We start from the raw sequence: 17,874 nt of genomic DNA, 5'->3' as shown, positions 1-17,874 counted from the left end.
TATAAACCAGTCTGTAGCAGCTTTTAATCCCAGTATAAACCAGTCTGTAGCAGCTTTTAATCCCAGTATAAACCAGTCTGTAGCAGCTTTTAATCCCAGTATAAACCAGTCTGTAGCAGCTTTTAATCCCAGTATAAACCAGTCTGTAACAGCTTTTAATACCAGTATAAACCAGTCTGTAGCAGCTTTTAATCCCAGTATAAACCAGTCTGTAGCAGCTTTAATCCCAGTATAAACCAGTCTGTAACAGCTTTTAATCCCAGTATAAACCAGTCTGTAGCAGCTTTTAATCCCAGTATAAACCAGTCTGTAGCAGCTTTTAATCCCAGTATAAACCAGTCTGTAGCAGCTTTTAATACCAAGTATAAACCAGTGTGTAGCAGCTTTTAATCCCAGTATAAACCAGTCTGTAGCAGCTTTTAATCCCAGTATAAACCAGTCTGTAGCAGCTTTTAATCCCAGTATAAACCAGTCTGTAGAAGCTTTTAATCCCAGTATAAACCAGTCTGTAGCAGCTTTAATCCCAGTATAAACCAGTCTGTAACAGCTTTTAATACTAATACAAACCAGTCTGTAGAAGCTTTTAATCCCAGTATAAACCAGTGTGTAGCAGCTTTTAATCCCAGTATAAACCAGTCTGTAGCAGCTTTTAATCCCAGTATAAACCAGTCTGTAGAAGCTTTTAATCCCAGTATAAACCAGTCTGTAGCAGCTTTAATCCCAGTATAAACCAGTCTGTAGAAGCTTTTAATCCCAGTATAAACCAGTCTGTAACAGCTTTTAATCCCAGTATAAACCAGTCTGTAGCAGCTTTTAATACCAGTATAAACCAGTCTGTAGCAGCTTTTAATCCCAGTATAAACCAGTCTGTAGCAGAGTTTTACTGCAGTATAAACCAGTCTGTAGCAGCTTTTAATCCCAGTATAAACCAGTCTGTAACAGCTTTTAATCGCAGTATAAACCAGTCTGTAGCAGCTTTAATCCCAGTATAAACCAGTGTGTAGCAGCTTTTAATCCCAGTATAAACCAGTCTGTAGCAGCTTTTAATCCCAGTATAAACCAGTCTGTAGCAGCTTTTAATCCCAGTATAAACCAGTCTGTAACAGCTTTTAATACCAGTATAAACCAGTCTGTAGCAGCTTTTAATCCCAGTATAAACCAGCGTGTAGCAGCTTTTAATCCCAGTATAAACCAGTCTGTAGCAGCTTTTAATCCCAGTATAAACCAGTCTGTAGCAGCTTTTAATCCCAGTATAAACCAGTCTGTAGCAGCTTTTAATCCCAGTATAAACCAGTCTGTAGCAGCTTTTAATCCCAGTATAAACCAGTCTGTAGCAGCTTTTAATCCAGTATAAACCAGTCTGTAGCAGCTTTTAATCCCAGTATAAACCAGTCTGTAGCAGCTTTTAATCCCAGTATAAACCAGTCTGTAGCAGCTTTTAATCCCAGTATAAACCAGTCTGTAGCAGCTTTTAATCCCAGTATAAACCAGTCTGTAGCAGCTTTTAATCCCAGTATAAACCAGTCTGTAACAGCTTTTAATCCCAGTATAAACCAGTCTGTAGCAGCTTTAATCCCAGTATAAACCAGTCTGTAGCAGCTTTTAATCCCAGTATAAACCAGTCTGTAGCAGCTTTTAATCCCAGTATAAACCAGTCTGTAGCAGCTTTTAATCCCAGTATAAACCAGTCTGTAACAGCTTTTAATACCAGTATAAACCAGTCTGTAGCAGCTTTTAATCCCAGTATAAACCAGTCTGTAGCAGCTTTTAATCCCAGTATAAACCAGTCTGTAGCAGCTTTTAATCCCAGTATAAACCAGTCTGTAGCAGCTTTTAATCCCAGTATAAACCAGTCTGTAGCAGCTTTTAATCCCAGTATAAACCAGTCTGTAGCAGCTTTTAATCCCAGTATAAACCAGTCTGTAACAGCTTTTAATCCAGTATAAACCAGTCTGTAGCAGCTTTTAATCCCAGTATAAACCAGTCTGTAGCAGCTTTTAATCCCAGTATAAACCAGTCTGTAACAGCTTTTAATCCCAGTATAAACCAGTCTGTAGCAGCTTTTAATCCCAGTATAAACCAGTCTGTAGCAGCTTTTAATCCCAGTATAAACCAGTCTGTAGCAGCTTTTAATCCCAGTATAAACCAGTCTGTAGCAGCTTTTAATCCCAGTATAAACCAGTCTGTAGCAGCTTTTAATCCCAGTATAAACCAGTCTGTAGCAGCTTTTAATCCAGTATAAACCAGTCTGTAGCAGCTTTTAATCCCAGTATAAACCAGTCTGTAGCAGCTTTTAATCCCAGTATAAACCAGTCTGTAGCAGCTTTTAATCCCAGTATAAACCAGTCTGTAGCAGCTTTTAATCCCAGTATAAACCAGTCTGTAACAGCTTTTAATCCCAGTATAAACCAGTCTGTAGCAGCTTTTAATCCCAGTATAAACCAGTCTGTAGCAGCTTTTAATCCCAGTATAAACCAGTCTGTAGCAGCTTTAATCCCAGTATAAACCAGTCTGTAACAGCTTTTAATCCCAGTATAAACCAGTCTGTAGCAGCTTTTAATCCCAGTATAAACCAGTCTGTAGCAGCTTTAATCCCAGTATAAACCAGTCTGTAGCAGCTTTTAATCCCAGTATAAACCAGTCTGTAGCAGCTTTTAATCCCAGTATAAACCAGTCTGTAGCAGCTTTAATCCCAGTATAAACCAGTCTGTAGCAGCTTTTAATCCCAGTATAAACCAGTCTGTAGCAGCTTTTAATCCCAGTATAAACCAGTCTGTAGCAGCTTTTAATCCCAGTATAAACCAGTCTGTAGCAGCTTTTAATCCCAGTATAAACCAGTCTGTAGCAGCTTTTAATCCCAGTATAAACCAGTCTGTAGCAGCTTTTAATCCCAGTATAAACCAGTCTGTAGCAGCTTTTAATCCCAGTATAAACCAGTCTGTAGCAGCTTTTAATCCCAGTATAAACCAGTCTGTAGCAGCTTTTAATCCCAGTATAAACCAGTCTGTAGCAGCTTTTAATCCAGTATAAACCAGTCTGTAGCAGCTTTTAATCCCAGTATAAACCAGTCTGTAGCAGCTTTTAATCCCAGTATAAACCAGTCTGTAGCAGCTTTTAATCCCAGTATAAACCAGTCTGTAGCAGCTTTTAATCCCAGTATAAACCAGTCTGTAGCAGCTTTTAATCCCAGTATAAACCAGTCTGTAGCAGCTTTTAATCCCAGTATAAACCAGTCTGTAGCAGCTTTTAATCCCAGTATAAACCAGTCTGTAGCAGCTTTTAATCCCAGTATAAACCAGTCTGTAGCAGCTTTTAATCCCAGTATAAACCAGTCTGTAGCAGCTTTTAATCCCAGTATAAACCAGTCTGTAGCAGCTTTTAATCCCAGTATAAACCAGTCTGTAGCAGCTTTTAATCCCAGTATAAACCAGTCTGTAGCAGCTTTTAATCCCAGTATAAACCAGTCTGTAGCAGCTTTTAATCCCAGTATAAACCAGTCTGTAGCAGCTTTTAATCCCAGTATAAACCAGTCTGTAGCAGCTTTTAATCCCAGTATAAACCAGTCTGTAGCAGCTTTTAATCCCAGTATAAACCAGTCTGTAGCAGAGTTTTACTGCAGTATAAACCAGTGTGTAGCAGCTTTTAATCCCAGTATAAACCAGTCTGTAACAGCTTTTAATATCAGTATAAACCAGTCTGTAGCAGCTTTTAATCCCAGTATAAACCAGTCTGTAGCAGAGTTTTATCGCAGTATAAACCAGTCTGTAGCAGCTTTTAATTCCAGTATAAACCAGTCTGTAGCAGCTTTTAATACCAGTATAAACCAGTCTGTAACAGCTTTTAATACCAGTATAAACCAGTCTGTAGCAGCTTTTAATCCCAGTATAAACCAGTGTGTAGCAGCTTTTAATCCCAGTATAAACCAGTCTGTAGCAGGTTTTAATCCCAGTATAAACCAGTCTGTAGCAGCTTTTAATCCCAGTATAAACCAGTCTGTAGCAGCTTTTAATCCCAGTATAAACCAGTCTGTAGCAGCTTTTAATCCCAGTATAAACCAGTCTGTAACAGCTTTTAATCCAGTATAAACCAGTCTGTAAGCAGCTTTTAATCCCAGTATAAACCAGTCTGTAGCAGCTTTAATCCCAGTATAAACCAGTCTGTAGCAGCTTTAATCCCAGTATAAACCAGTCTGTAGCAGCTTTTTAATCCCAGTATAAACCAGTCTGTAGCAGCTTTTAATCCCAGTATAAACCAGTCTGTAGCAGCTTTTAATCCCAGTATAAACCAGTCTGTAGAAGCTTTTAATCCCAGTATAAACCAGTCTGTAGCAGCTTTAATCCCAGTATAAACCAGTCTGTAACAGCTTTTAATACCAGTATAAACCAGTCTGTAGCAGCTTTTAATCCCAGTATAAACCAGTCTGTAGCAGCTTTTAATCCCAGTATAAACCAGTCTGTAGCAGCTTTTAATCCCAGTATAAACCAGTCTGTAACAGCTTTTAATCCCAGTATAAACCAGTCTGTAGCAGCTTTTAATCCCAGTATAAACCAGTCTGTAGCAGCTTTTAATCCCAGTATAAACCAGTCTGTAGCAGCTTTTAATCCCAGTATAAACCAGTCTGTAGCAGCTTTTAATCCCAGTATAAACCAGTCTGTAGCAGCTTTTAATCCCAGTATAAACCAGTCTGTAGCAGCTTTTAATCCCAGTATAAACCAGTCTGTAGCAGCTTTAATCCCAGTATAAACCAGTCTGTAGCAGCTTTTAATCCCAGTATAAACCAGTCTGTAGCAGCTTTTAATCCCAGTATAAACCAGTCTGTAGCAGCTTTTAATCCCAGTATAAACCAGTCTGTAGCAGCTTTTAATCCCAGTATAAACCAGTCTGTAGCAGCTTTTAATCCCAGTATAAACCAGTCTGTAGCAGCTTTTAATCCCAGTATAAACCAGTCTGTAGCAGCTTTTAATCCCAGTATAAACCAGTCTGTAAGCAGCTTTTAATCCCAGTATAAACCAGTCTGTAGCAGCTTTTAATCCCAGTATAAACCAGTCTGTAACAGCTTTTAATCCCAGTATAAACCAGTCTGTAGAAGCTTTTAATCCCAGTATAAACCAGTCTGTAGCAGCTTTAATCCCAGTATAAACCAGTCTGTAGCAGCTTTAATCCCAGTATAAACCAGTCTGTAACAGCTTTTAATACCAATATGAACCAGTGTGTAGCAGCTTTTAATCCCAGTATAAACCAGTCTGTAGCAGCTTTTAATCGCAGTATAAACCAGTCTGTAACAGCTTTTAATCCCAGTATAAACCAGTCTGTAGCAGCTTTTAATCCCAGTATAAACCAGTCTGTAGCAGCTTTTAATCCCAGTATAAACCAGTCTGTAGCAGCTTTTAATCCCAGTATAAACCAGTCTGTAGCAGCTTTAATCCCAGTATAAACCAGTCTGTAGCAGCTTTTAATCCCAGTATAAACCAGTCTGTAGCAGCTTTTAATCCCAGTATAAACCAGTCTGTAGCAGCTTTTAATCCCAGTATAAACCAGTCTGTAGCAGCTTTTAATCCCAGTATAAACCAGTCTGTAGCAGCTTTTAATCCCAGTATAAACCAGTCTGTAGCAGCTTTTAATCCCAGTATAAACCAGTCTGTAGCAGCTTTTAATCCCAGTATAAACCAGTCTGTAGCAGCTTTTAATCCCAGTATAAACCAGTCTGTAGCAGCTTTTAATCCCAGTATAAACCAGTCTGTAACAGCTTTTAATCCCAGTATAAACCAGTCTGTAGCAGCTTTTAATCCCAGTATAAACCAGTCTGTAGCAGCTTTTAATCCCAGTATAAACCAGTCTGTAGCAGCTTTTAATCCCAGTATAAACCAGTCTGTAGCAGCTTTTAATACCAGTATAAACCAGTCTGTAAGCAGCTTTTAATCCCAGTATAAACCAGTCTGTAGCAGCTTTTAATCCCAGTATAAACCAGTCTGTAGCAGCTTTTAATCCCAGTATAAACCAGTCTGTAGCAGCTTGTAATCCCAGTATAAACCAGTCTGTAGCGGCTTTTAATCCCAGTAAAAACCAGTCTGTGGCAGCTTTTAATCCCAGTATAAACCATTCTGTGGCAGCTTGTAATCACAGTATAAACCAGTCTGTAGCGGCTTTTAATCCCAGTATAAACCAGTCTGTAACAGCTTTTAAAGCAGTATAAACCTGTCTGTAACAGTTTTAATCCCAGTATAAACCAGTCTGTAGCAGCTTTTGATACCAATATAAACCAGTCTGTAGCAGCTTTTAATCCCAGTATAAACCAGTCTGTAGCAGAGTTTTACTGCAGTATAAACCTGTGTGTAGCAGCTTTTAATCCCAGTATAAACCAGTCTGTAACAGCTTTTAATATCAGTATGAACCAGTCAGTAGCAGCTTTCAATCCCAGTATAAACCAGTGTGTGGCAGCTTGTAATCCCAGTATAAACCAGTCTGTAGCAGAGTTTTATCGCAGTATAAACCAGTCTGTAGCAGCTTTTAATACCAGTATAAACCAGTCTGTAACAGCTTTTAATACCAGTATAAACCAGTCTGTAGCAGCTTTTAATCCCAGTATAAACCAGTCTGTAGCAGCTTTTAATCCCAGTATAAACCAGTCTGTAGCAGCTTTTAATCCCAGTATAAACCAGTCTGTAGCAGCTTTTAATCCCAGTATAAACCAGTCTGTAGCAGCTTTTAATCCCAGTATAAACCAGTCTGTAGCAGCTTTTAATCCCAGTATAAACCAGTCTGTAAGCAGCTTTTAATCCCAGTATAAACCAGTCTGTAGCAGCTTTTAATCCCAGTATAAACCAGTCTGTAGCAGCTTTTAATCCCAGTATAAACCAGTCTGTAGCAGCTTTTAATCCCAGTATAAACCAGTCTGTAGCAGCTTTTAATCCCAGTATAAACCAGTCTGTAGCAGCTTTTAATCCCAGTATAAACCAGTCTGTAGCAGCTTTTAATCCCAGTATAAACCAGTCTGTAGCAGCTTTTAATCCCAGTATAAACCAGTCTGTAGCAGCTTTAATCCCAGTATAAACCAGTCTGTAACAGCTTTTAATCCCAGTATAAACCAGTCTGTAACAGCTTTTAATCCCAGTATAAACCAGTCTGTAGCAGCTTTTAATCCCAGTATAAACCAGTCTGTAGCAGCTTTTAATCCCAGTATAAACCAGTCTGTAACAGCTTTTAATCCCAGTATAAACCAGTCTGTAGCAGCTTTAATCCCAGTATAAACCAGTCTGTAGAAGCTTTTAATCCCAGTATAAACCAGTCTGTAGCAGCTTTAATCCCAGTATAAACCAGTCTGTAGCAGCTTTTAATCCCAGTATAAACCAGTCTGTAGCAGCTTTTAATCCCAGTATAAACCAGTCTGTAGAAGCTTTTAATCCCAGTATAAACCAGTCTGTAGCAGCTTTTAATCCCAGTATAAACCAGTCTGTAACAGCTTTTAATCGCAGTATAAACCAGTCTGTAACAGCCTTTAATCCCAGTATAAACCCGTCTGTAGCAGCTTTAAATCCCAGTATAAACCAGTCTGTAGCAGCTTTTAATCTCAGTATAAACCAGTCTGTAACAGCTTTTAATCCCAGTATACACCAGTCTGTAGCAGCTTTTTATAGCAGTATAAACCAGTCTGTAGCAGCTTTCATCCCAGTATAAACCAGTCTGTAACAACTTTTAATAGCAGTATAAACCAGTCTGTAGCAGCTTTTAATCCCAGTATAAACCAGTCTGTAACAGCTTTTAATAGCAGTACAAACCAGTCTGTAACAGCTTTTAATCCCAGTATAAACCCGTCTGTAGCAGCTTTAAATCCCAGTATAAACCAGTCTGTAGCAGCTTTCATCCCAGTATAAACCAGTCTGTAACAACTTTTAATAGCAGTATAAACCAGTGAGTAGCAGCTTTTAATCCCAGTATAAACCAGTCTGTAACAGCTTTTAATAGCAGTATAAACCAGTCTGTATCAGCTTTTAATCCCAGTATAAACCAGTGTGTAGCAGCTTTAATCCCAGTATAAACCAGTCTGTAGCAGCTTTTAATCCCAGTATAAACCAGTCTGTAGCAGCTTTTAATCCCAGTATAAACCAGTCTGTAGCAGCTTTTAATCCCAGTATAAACCAGTCTGTAGAAGCTTTTAATCCCAGTATAAACCAGTCTGTAGCAGCTTTTAATCCCAGTATAAACCAGTCTGTAGCAGCTTGTTATAGCAGTATAAACCAGTCTGTAGCAGCTTTTAATACCAATATAAACCAGTCTGTAGCAGCTTTTAATCCCAGTATAAACCAGTCTGTAGCAGAGTTTTATCGCAGTATAAACCAGTCTGTAACAGCTTTTAATAGCAGTATAAACCAGTCTGTAGCAGCTTTTAATCCCAGTATAAACCAGTCTGTAGCAGCTTGTAATCCCAGTATAAACCAGTCTGTAACAGCTTTTAATCCCAGTATAAACCAGTCTGTAGCAGCTTTTAATCCCAGTATAAACCAGTCTGTAACAGCTTTTAATAGCAGTATAAACCAGTCTGTAGCAGCTTGTAATCCCAGTATAAACCAGTCTGTAGCAGCTTTTAATCCCAGTATAAACCAGTCTGTAACAGCTTTTAATAGCAGTATAAACCAGTCTGTAACAGCTTTTAATCCCACTATAAACCAGTCTGTAACAGCTTTTAATCCCACTATAAACCAGTCTGTAGCAGCTGTCAGATTGGGAGGTAAAATGATGTAAAATGAATGTATGAATAGATATAGCATACATACATAGCAGCTAAGCCCCCCCCGAAAAATGGTTGCTGGGATTTTTGCTGGATGAAGATGAATTCTTGTTGCTTCCTTTTCTTCTTGCAGTCTCCTTCAAACCCGCCCTCCCCTCCAGGAGCAGAGTCCTCCAGCAGACTTTTGCAGGATGAAAGCAGTGAACTTTCTCCTTCCTCTAGAAAGGTCGGTTCCACATTTACCTTATTCATAAGATATTCGTTATTTTTGAAGGGGGGGGGGGGGGGGGTTGTACGCATTTTTGAAATTTGGATTTTTTTTATTTCTTGTTGTTGATGTTTTAATGGATATTTCTAGATTCATTGTTTCTGTGTGTCTGCAGTCTTGTCTGTGATGGTTATTGACTCGGTGCTGCAGAACACTTTTCTGCGTAAGAGGACAAGAAAGTATTATCTATTATCTAGAGAAAAAAACTGACATCCTTCTGTTTTCATTCCTAGTCCAGGAGAAGCCTGGCGACCTTCCCTACATATGTAGAAGGTGAGTGTGGAGGATTTCCTCCGAGTCATGAAGACACGTTAGAGATCAGGTCCATCTGTAGCTGCTGCATCATTAAAGCATAAAGATGGTGATCAGTCAGCTGGAAACCGGGACAGACCATCCCCCCATCCATCCACCCATCATCCATCCATCCATCCTACCATCCACCCATCATCCATCCACCCACCCATCCACCCATCATCCATCCATCCACCCATCCACCCATCATCCACCCACCACCCATCCATCCACCCATCCATCATCCATCCATCACCCATCCATCATCCATCCATCCACCCATCCATCCATCCATCCATCCACCCACCCATCCATCATCTATCATCCATCCATCCATCCACCCATCCACCCATCCATCATCCATCTATCCATCCATCCACCCATCCATCCACCCATCCATCATCCATCTATCCATCCATCCATCCATCCACCCATCCATCCATCCATCCATCAATCCATCCAGCCTTAATCCATCCACCCATCATCCATCCATCCATCCATCCACCCATCATCCATCCATCCACCCATCCATCCATCCATTCACCCATCCATCCATCCATCCTTCATCCATCCATCCATCCATCCATCATCCATCCTTTGTAGCCTGTAGACTCATGTTTATTGATCACTGATGATCTATTGTTACATTTATTAATAACATTGATTACTGTTTCCTGTAAACTTTGTTCTACTTATTAACCCTGAAGCTCTGGTCCCTCCAGTTCCAGGACCCTGTGAACCAGAGGATTTGGTAGACGGGGTCATCTTTGCAGCCAGCTATCTGGGCTCTACTCAGCTGCTGTCAGAAAAGACTCCATCCAAGACCACCCGAATGATGCAGGCACAGGAAGCAGTGGGCCGCATCAAGGTAACCACACATCACTAACAGATGTAACCATGTTGTGTGGGTTTGGGGACAGGACCCAGATGTAGGACCAGGTAGTATGTAGGTGGATGAATTTTTTGGACTTGCAAGTCTTGTACACGCAGCGCTTCAGTATTTTGCTCATGAAGTGAAACTTGCCAGGCGCTCCTTTCTTGGTTACTGTTGCTAACATATTATTGGTCAATGAAAGTTTAGGGCGGGACTTAGCAAAAGGTCCGTTAAAAGAAAACATATTTACGACCTGAGAGTCACATGATCTCAGACCTATATCCTCACACAGCTGCTGAGGGGATCATGGGAGTTTGAGCATCCAGTCCACTGGTGTTCAGAGGACTTGGGGAAGGTCGATGACCTGGTTTCTGTGGAGAGTACCGCTGCTATGGGCTGTTGGGTTCCTGTTTGACCAGTATGAATGGGTCGACATGGTGTCAGCATTGTTCCTGGACGCTGGTCCTGTTTGCGGTAAGGGTCGGTCTTTGTCTCCACGGACAGGTTTAATTATCTCAGGATCTTATTCATAAATGATAGTAGAACGGATGGAGCTGCACAGATGGATCTGGGTTTCGTCAGCGGTAGTCTGGTCCCGGTGGTCTGGACCTGGGTTGGCTTATTGAGATGATGGTCGATGTAGTGGTGATGTATTTGGCAGTATTAGCAGCATGGTGGTGTTGGTTTTATTTGGTTTAGTGAGAAAAAATATTCCTGAAACCTGCACATTTCACAGACAACACCTGCTGAAATCATGGAACAGTTAATGGGGAAAAATAAGAAAAAGAATGTTTGTCTGGAAGGACTTTAATTTGTATTTGTAGTAAAAGAAAATTTCAGCTCTGCTGCAGTAAAAACTCGTTCAGAAAGTTGTTCCTTCCCACAGAAAACTCACACGTTTTCATTAATAGAACATTTTATTTTGTTTGGGATTAACCAAGTATCAGTGGATGTTCAGTAACTTAGTTTTATGGTCCGTCTGTACTGAAGTAATGTGAATTTAATGTGAACGTGGTTTTGCAGGTTCTAGAGGGGGAGTCTCAGCCCACGACGGAGGTGGATCTCTTCATCTCCACCCTGAGAATTAAAGTCCTCAACACGGACTCCCAGGTACTCCTTCACACAGTGAAACCATCTCATATCACTGCTTCTGGGCAGGAAACGCCCAGATTTAGGATTCATTACTTTACATGTACTAAACCATAACAAGAAATCCCAGAAACAAGCAGTTTCAGTATCTCAGACCTTCATCGAAATTTGTTTTATATAAGAGTGTGAAAACATTAAGTCTGGATGGTCCTCCTTCAATTTAAAGGAAACCATGATGGACCACCCTCTGCAAACCATCTCCTACATTGCTGACATTGGGAACACAGTTGTTCTGATGGCCCACCGAAGGCTGCCTCAACGGGACTCTCAGGAGAACCTGGAGGCTTCAGACACAAATCAAGACAGCAAGCGCCAGTACAAGATGATCTGTCACGTGTTTGAGTCTGAGGATGTGAGTTCAACACCACGTTTATCTGGTGTCAACGTGAGGTTCCTGTTACTGAAGCTGGTCATGTTATCCAGGCCCAGATGATCGCCCAGTCCATCGGACAGGCCTTCAGCGTGGCTTACCAGGAGTTCCTACGAGCCAATGGCATCAACCCGGAGGACCTGAGTCAGAAGGAATACAGTGACCTAATGACCAATCAGGACATGTACAACAATGACCTCGTCCACTTCTCCAAATCAGAGAACTGCAAAGACGTAAGTTTGATTTATTTTTACATTTCTGGGGTTTCTTATTAGCAGTTGTTATCTTTTATGGAAACCTTTTAAAACCTGCATCTGTTACGAACCAAAAAGACTGAAGACGATACGAATGCTCAGGGAAATCTGGGATGGACCATCACACCAAAGAAACCTGATTCGACCAGTCAGGATTCCAGATCTTTGTTGTACGAATTGGAGCAAAGAGCACAATAAACCTCCAGACTGTTGCCCGAAAGACTAGTTCTGGTGGTATGGTGATGGATCAGGGTTCTGGTGGTATGGGGTCAGATCAGGGCTCTGGTGGTATGGGGATGGAATGGAGCATGGTGGTTGGGTGATGGTTGGAGCCTGTCTTCGGTTGGATGTTAAGTGTGTGCAGCGGGCGGGTTAGAGGGTTCAAACACACACTTTCTGAGCTGCCATAATAAATACACACCTGCATGCTGATCTGCTGTTTTTCAGTCACCTGCTGAGACTGCCCCCATCATCAAAACGTTTTTAGACCCGCCCCTGCATATAAATCCTTTCACCTGTCCACCACCTGGTTGGAGAAGGTGCTTGCTCTGATTTGTATTTTAGAATCTTTTCATAATTTCCCTTCAACACATTCATGGCTCCTAAAAGGTGAAGCTGTTGTTGAGAAGACCTGGATCTGCTCCATCCGGCTGTTTTATAACCAGCAGACTTCACAGCCGACCGAAAAGAGTAATATCAAATATATGCGAACAATATGCCGTCTAATTAAAACGGGCTACCGTTTCACGTCATCATCCTCACGGCGCTGCCGTTGGACCCCCTCGCCGTGAACGGTGAATATCCTGCTGCTTCGTTTTTTTAAAGGCCTTGTGCAGTGAGAGGGGGAGGGTGGGTGCATCTATCAGTGACGCATGGGTTGATCCATATAAATTGGTTGCGAGTCATCAATAAAGCTTATAAAGACATTTCCTAACATATTCAGATTTTATGCTTGAGACAGCATCGCGAGTGGAAACTGTGGCGCGGGTCGATGTGGGAAACCCTGCAGCCAATCCGTGGACCAGCTAGCAGCAAAACCTTCTTTCTGCTGTGATTTCAGGTGTTGATAGAGAAGGCGAAGGGGGAGATTCTGGGTGTGGTCATCGTGGAGAGTGGTTGGGGCTCCATCCTTCCAACTGTCATCATCGCCAACATGATGCATGCTGGGCCGGCGGAGAAGTCCGGGAGACTGAACATAGGAGATCAGATCATGTCGATTAACGGAACCAGTTTGGTTGGACTGCCACTTACCACCTGTCAGAGCATCATAAAGGTAACCTCACATGAGATCTGTTTCTGCTAACTGAATGCTCACCTCCAATGTGTCTGAACATAAAGAACATAAAGATCAGGTTCCTCAGCTGGTTCTTCAGCCGGTTCCCTCAGCTGGTTCCTCAACTGGTTCTTCAGCCGGGTCCTCAGCTGGTTCATCAACTGGTTCTTCAGCTGGTTCCTCAGCCAGTTCCTAAGCTGGTCCCTCAGCTGGTTTGTGCAGTAGTATCACCTTCTCTGAAACCAACTGCTGTCCTTCCAGGATCTTAAGAACCAGTCTCGGATCAAGATGAACATCGTGAGGTGTTCCCCGGTGACAACTGTGCTCATCAAACGGCCAGACCTTCGCTACCAGCTGGGCTTCAGTGTGCAGAATGGCATTGTGGGTAACACATGTTTGCAGTCTGTTAAAGAAAAGCTGTGTCTGTGGACTAAAATAACGCCTCCATCCTGGATCAGGTCTGCAGCCTGATGCGCGGTGGCATCGCGGAACGAGGGGGGATCAGAGTGGGTCACCGGATCATCGAGATCAGCAGCCAGAGCGTGGTGGCCATGCCCCACGAGAAGATCGTCCACATCCTGTCCAACGCTGTGGGAGAGGTGAGCTGATGTTGCTGGTCATTAATATCATGTGGAAACTTCTCTAGTCCATCAGAGAACCACATGAAGACCACCTTTCTGTCTTTTTCAGATCCACATGAAGACGATGCCGGCTGCGATGTACCGCCTGCTGACCGCTCAGGATCAACCTGCTTACATCTAACCAGAGAAGTCTGGATTCTTCTGGAACCTCCTTCCAGAATCGGGATTGCTGTGGTTGTTTGCTTTGTTTTATTGCTTCTCATATTGTGGAAATATAAAAACCTGTCTGGACGGAGGGACTTGTTTAGGCTTCGTGGATTTGAAGCTTCTAGGAAGTTGAAACTGTCACTGTTTGATCTCCTGAAAGGGGAGCGCATCTTCATCACAGGAACCAGTTTGATCATCTGTTACCTTAGAAAAGTTCTCACTAGGAACTAGAACCAGGATGTGGAAAGCCGACTGGACTGAGTATGAACTGGTTTCTTTCTGCTGCATTTGATCTGTTTCCATGTCATGTTGATGGAGTTTCCTCCATCAGCTTGTTTACTCATCATCTGATGGCATGAGGAACAAAACAAGCCGAGTTCTGATGCTCACGCTACCTAAACAACACAAACAACAACAGCTGTTTATTTGTAGCATGAAGAAAGTAAAGCAGCTGCTTTCATGTTGAAAATATGAATAAATTATTCCATTTATTTCTTCTTTGAGTTTATTCATGTTCCTAATGAAACTCAGCAGATCCTGAGGAAACCCCTCAGAGTTCTGAGTCTGGTCCAGAAACCAAATCCAACTAACTCCGAGGCTAAAAAGAAACTGGGCCGACTCGAGTTTCTATCAGCTGCTTTGATTCGGACACCCTGTTAGGATAAAAAGCCACAGAAGGAAGTTCAGCCCACAGACGTCAAAGCTGCTCACCAAGTATGGAAGTTCCACCTCAAATCCAGAATCCAGAAGCTCTGCATGAAGCACAAAGAAAGAGGCCGAGGACTGTGAGCATCAGATCCAGTATCCAAGATCCTCTAATACATAGGAAGATGGTCCCAAGAGATGAAGAACTGAGTAAACATCTCGGATCCTGTCAGGTCTACCCGACCAGACAGGAACCCGGGTCTACCCCACAGAAGTATTTGCAAGTTCTGCATTTAATTGTATAGAAAAGAGATGTTTCATTGTTGGGAAATCCTGATGTCCCTTAAGGTTACATGTAGTACCACGCCATGACAATGGAGGGCGCATGTTCCAGGTGAATAGAAATGTGTATGTGAAGGAGCAAGGGTTGAGGGCTGGAGAACGAGAAAAATGAAAATGGCTGAAGATGGCAGTTTGGATCCTCAGCATTTAGAAAGCTTGTGTGAGAACATCACAGATGTCTGTCATCCCTCCAGTCGTCACACCACCTAAGTTCTTCATTTCTTCACAAACATGCTCATGTCACTCCGCTGCTAATCGCTCTCCACTGGCTTCAGATTCAAAGCTCTGCTTCTGGCTTACAAAACAATAACCCAAACGGCTCCGGTCTACCTCCACTCCTTAATCCAGAGCTACACTCCCTCTCCACAGTTACGCTCTGCCAGTGAAAGACGCCTAGTGCTCCCACCACAAGGTGGCGCCACATCAGTAGCTAGACTCTTCTCCTCTGTTGTTCCCCGGTGGTGGAACCATCTACCAAACTCCATCCGATCCGCAGAGTCCTTATCCACTTTTAAAAGCAAGCTAAAGACTCAGTTGTTTAAGGAGCATTTCCACACTTAGCTTAACTCTTCTACTCAGAATGAGGTAGAAAGATTTGTCCAGATCTTTGGTTCAACCAAGTACTGAAGAAGCTGCTGCACTTATGGCCAAGTTGATATTGTTTAATGAAATCATGATGTTTGTATTTAAACAAAATGACTTACGAAAAACTACAAAAAAAACTTAAAGAAAAAAAATGTTAAGCACCGCCTCCAGAACACCATGACAGCCCCTGGTCCACCTGGACTCCAGCAGTCTGACTACAACTTCATGATGACGTCCCTCCTGGTTGAATTCTTGCTTGTGTTGTTCTTACTCTCAAATGTAAGTCGCTTTGGATAAAAGCGTCTGCTAAATGACTGTAGAGTAGAACATGCAAAGGACGGACAGATAAAAGACAGGAAAGCTTGGATTCCTTTCATTATTTGGCTTTTCTTAGCATTATATCCTGATTCTAGTTTAGAATTCTAGTTTCATCAGGTGTGTTCTCTCCAGTACTTTAGAACAGATACTGGCTAATGCAATAAGTCGATAATGTCCACACTACAGAGTCTGCCAGCCTCGTCCTTCAGCACAGCCACTAACATTACAGACACAAGGCAGACCACCATGAACCAGAAACCCAGCATGGACAGTGGCCTGAGCCCACGGCTGCCATGTTCTGCAGTGATGTGGTCCATAGCGCAGGTTTTGCTCATATCCAGAGTTCATCACGAACCATCGCTGCCCCACCATCATGTCCGCAGTGAGGGAAGTACGTACCCGACTGATACCAGCTGGGTTACTTTTAACGCCGGTAACAGGTTAAAACAGCGCTCGACTACACCGCAGCTGTTTCCTGGGCTACCTTCAGTGTCAGATGGAAGAGGTTATTGTTGTTCGAGGCCTCAGCATCTCCAGAAGTAGGTGGATTGTTATTTTTTAACTTTCTGGTTTAAATCTGGCATCTAACAATCCCCGTCTAGGCCTGCCAGCCTCTGACCGTAGTCCGATGGCCTCTCTGGCAGCAGCATGATGCTCAGCCACATCCTTCCATCCCGGTCTGATGGTGGGTACCTCACATCTACTTTTATGAAAAGGCTCAATGGCAGCATTAGGACATTTCACAATAACATCATACGTAACATAGTTGGTCACCGTGATGCACTTCATTGCAGTTAATGTCTGAGCACATTAAGTCTCTTTAGGCAATTCAGTAACGGTCTTATCAGTGAGCACCCCTCCAAATCCTTTTCCTCAGTTTTAACCAGTTTTCTAGAGGATGTAGCATTACTATTACTGGCCAGCAGGGGGACATTTTCTCTATTTAACAGTGCAGCAGTGGTTACGTGATCAGAGGTGGGAAAACTCATGTCCACATTCTCCAGCATCAGCATCAGCTGTGGCCACAATATGGTCTAACCAGGATGTGGTGAGTCCTGACAGAGGTCAAACAGGCTAAAGACATTTACCTTAAATTACAATCAATACAAAACTTTTCTAGATGATCAACGAAGAAGGAATTACTGTCCGACACATCTGCACTAAAGATGACGTAGACACGATATAAAGGACTGTATGAAAGCTAACCTATTCACATACTCACGCTCACACGACTCATAACATACATGCACATTCAAAATAGTTCATTTCTTTTCGTTATAATTAAAGTCTCGCCCTATGGCCCAGTCAACATTCAGACACACCACCTTCCCCAGTGGGTCATATCTGATGCTCCATATAACGTTTACACCACCAGCTATCCTACCACCAACCAGTCTAGTGCTGAGATCGGTGGTGGACTCTCCAGCCCCATGAAAGTTAACTTGTCAAGGTCTGTTTGGCCATCCATGTTTTTTAAAGGCACAAAATGTCCCACTGGTTCAACAGTGATGTCCAAAACCACGTCCTGATTTATCAGTAGCAGTGTGACCTACTCGCAAACCGCGGGTGTTGAATGAAACCACACACACATCATCTTTGTCGCTCTCTGCCAGACAACTAACCAACATCCCGGCATTCTCCACAGATGCGACAGGTGCCCCATCAACACCGTGCAGTAGTACTGGGCCAGATGAGCCTCTGACTGCTCCTCCAGGCCGACGAGGTTCAGTCGCGTCTTACAGAGGAGCCATCGGGCCAAAGCTGTGGGTCGTACAGCTCTGCCACATTCAGCAGCGACACAAAGAGCTGCATCCACTCTGAGCCGTCTATTCTCCGACATTTTACTTCCCGACCCAGCTTCAATTTTAGATATTCACTGATGGTGCTGGCATCTACGCTTTCAAACTCACCAGCAAACACACCATCTTGGTTTTGACAGCTTGTATATTACTCACCAAACCAGCGCCGGTTATGCTGGTCTTCTTCTCACAT

The 17,874-nt window shown here is 42.5% G+C and overlaps 1 protein-coding gene across 1 annotated transcript in view; it reads left to right on the top strand.

Moving 5' to 3' along the window:
- apba1a (amyloid beta (A4) precursor protein-binding, family A, member 1a) overlaps positions 1-14,120 on the top strand; it is a 32,435-nt gene extending 18,315 nt beyond the window's left edge. The window contains exons 3-12 of the mRNA XM_041998683.1: positions 8,859-8,951; positions 9,227-9,266; positions 10,007-10,152; positions 11,182-11,268; positions 11,474-11,659; positions 11,731-11,910; positions 12,992-13,204; positions 13,466-13,585; positions 13,663-13,803; positions 13,895-14,120. Coding sequence (XP_041854617.1) covers positions 8,859-8,951; positions 9,227-9,266; positions 10,007-10,152; positions 11,182-11,268; positions 11,474-11,659; positions 11,731-11,910; positions 12,992-13,204; positions 13,466-13,585; positions 13,663-13,803; positions 13,895-13,966 — 1,278 coding nt within the window. The 3' untranslated portion in view covers positions 13,967-14,120. The remainder of the gene's footprint in view (positions 1-8,858; positions 8,952-9,226; positions 9,267-10,006; positions 10,153-11,181; positions 11,269-11,473; positions 11,660-11,730; positions 11,911-12,991; positions 13,205-13,465; positions 13,586-13,662; positions 13,804-13,894) is intronic.
- Positions 14,121-17,874: the final 3,754 nt, after the last annotated feature.

This window comes from Melanotaenia boesemani, chromosome 11 (assembly GCF_017639745.1).
Source record: "Melanotaenia boesemani isolate fMelBoe1 chromosome 11, fMelBoe1.pri, whole genome shotgun sequence".
NCBI classification, from domain to species: Eukaryota; Metazoa; Chordata; class Actinopteri; order Atheriniformes; family Melanotaeniidae; genus Melanotaenia; species Melanotaenia boesemani.
This window is presented reverse-complemented; position numbering and strand designations above follow the sequence as displayed.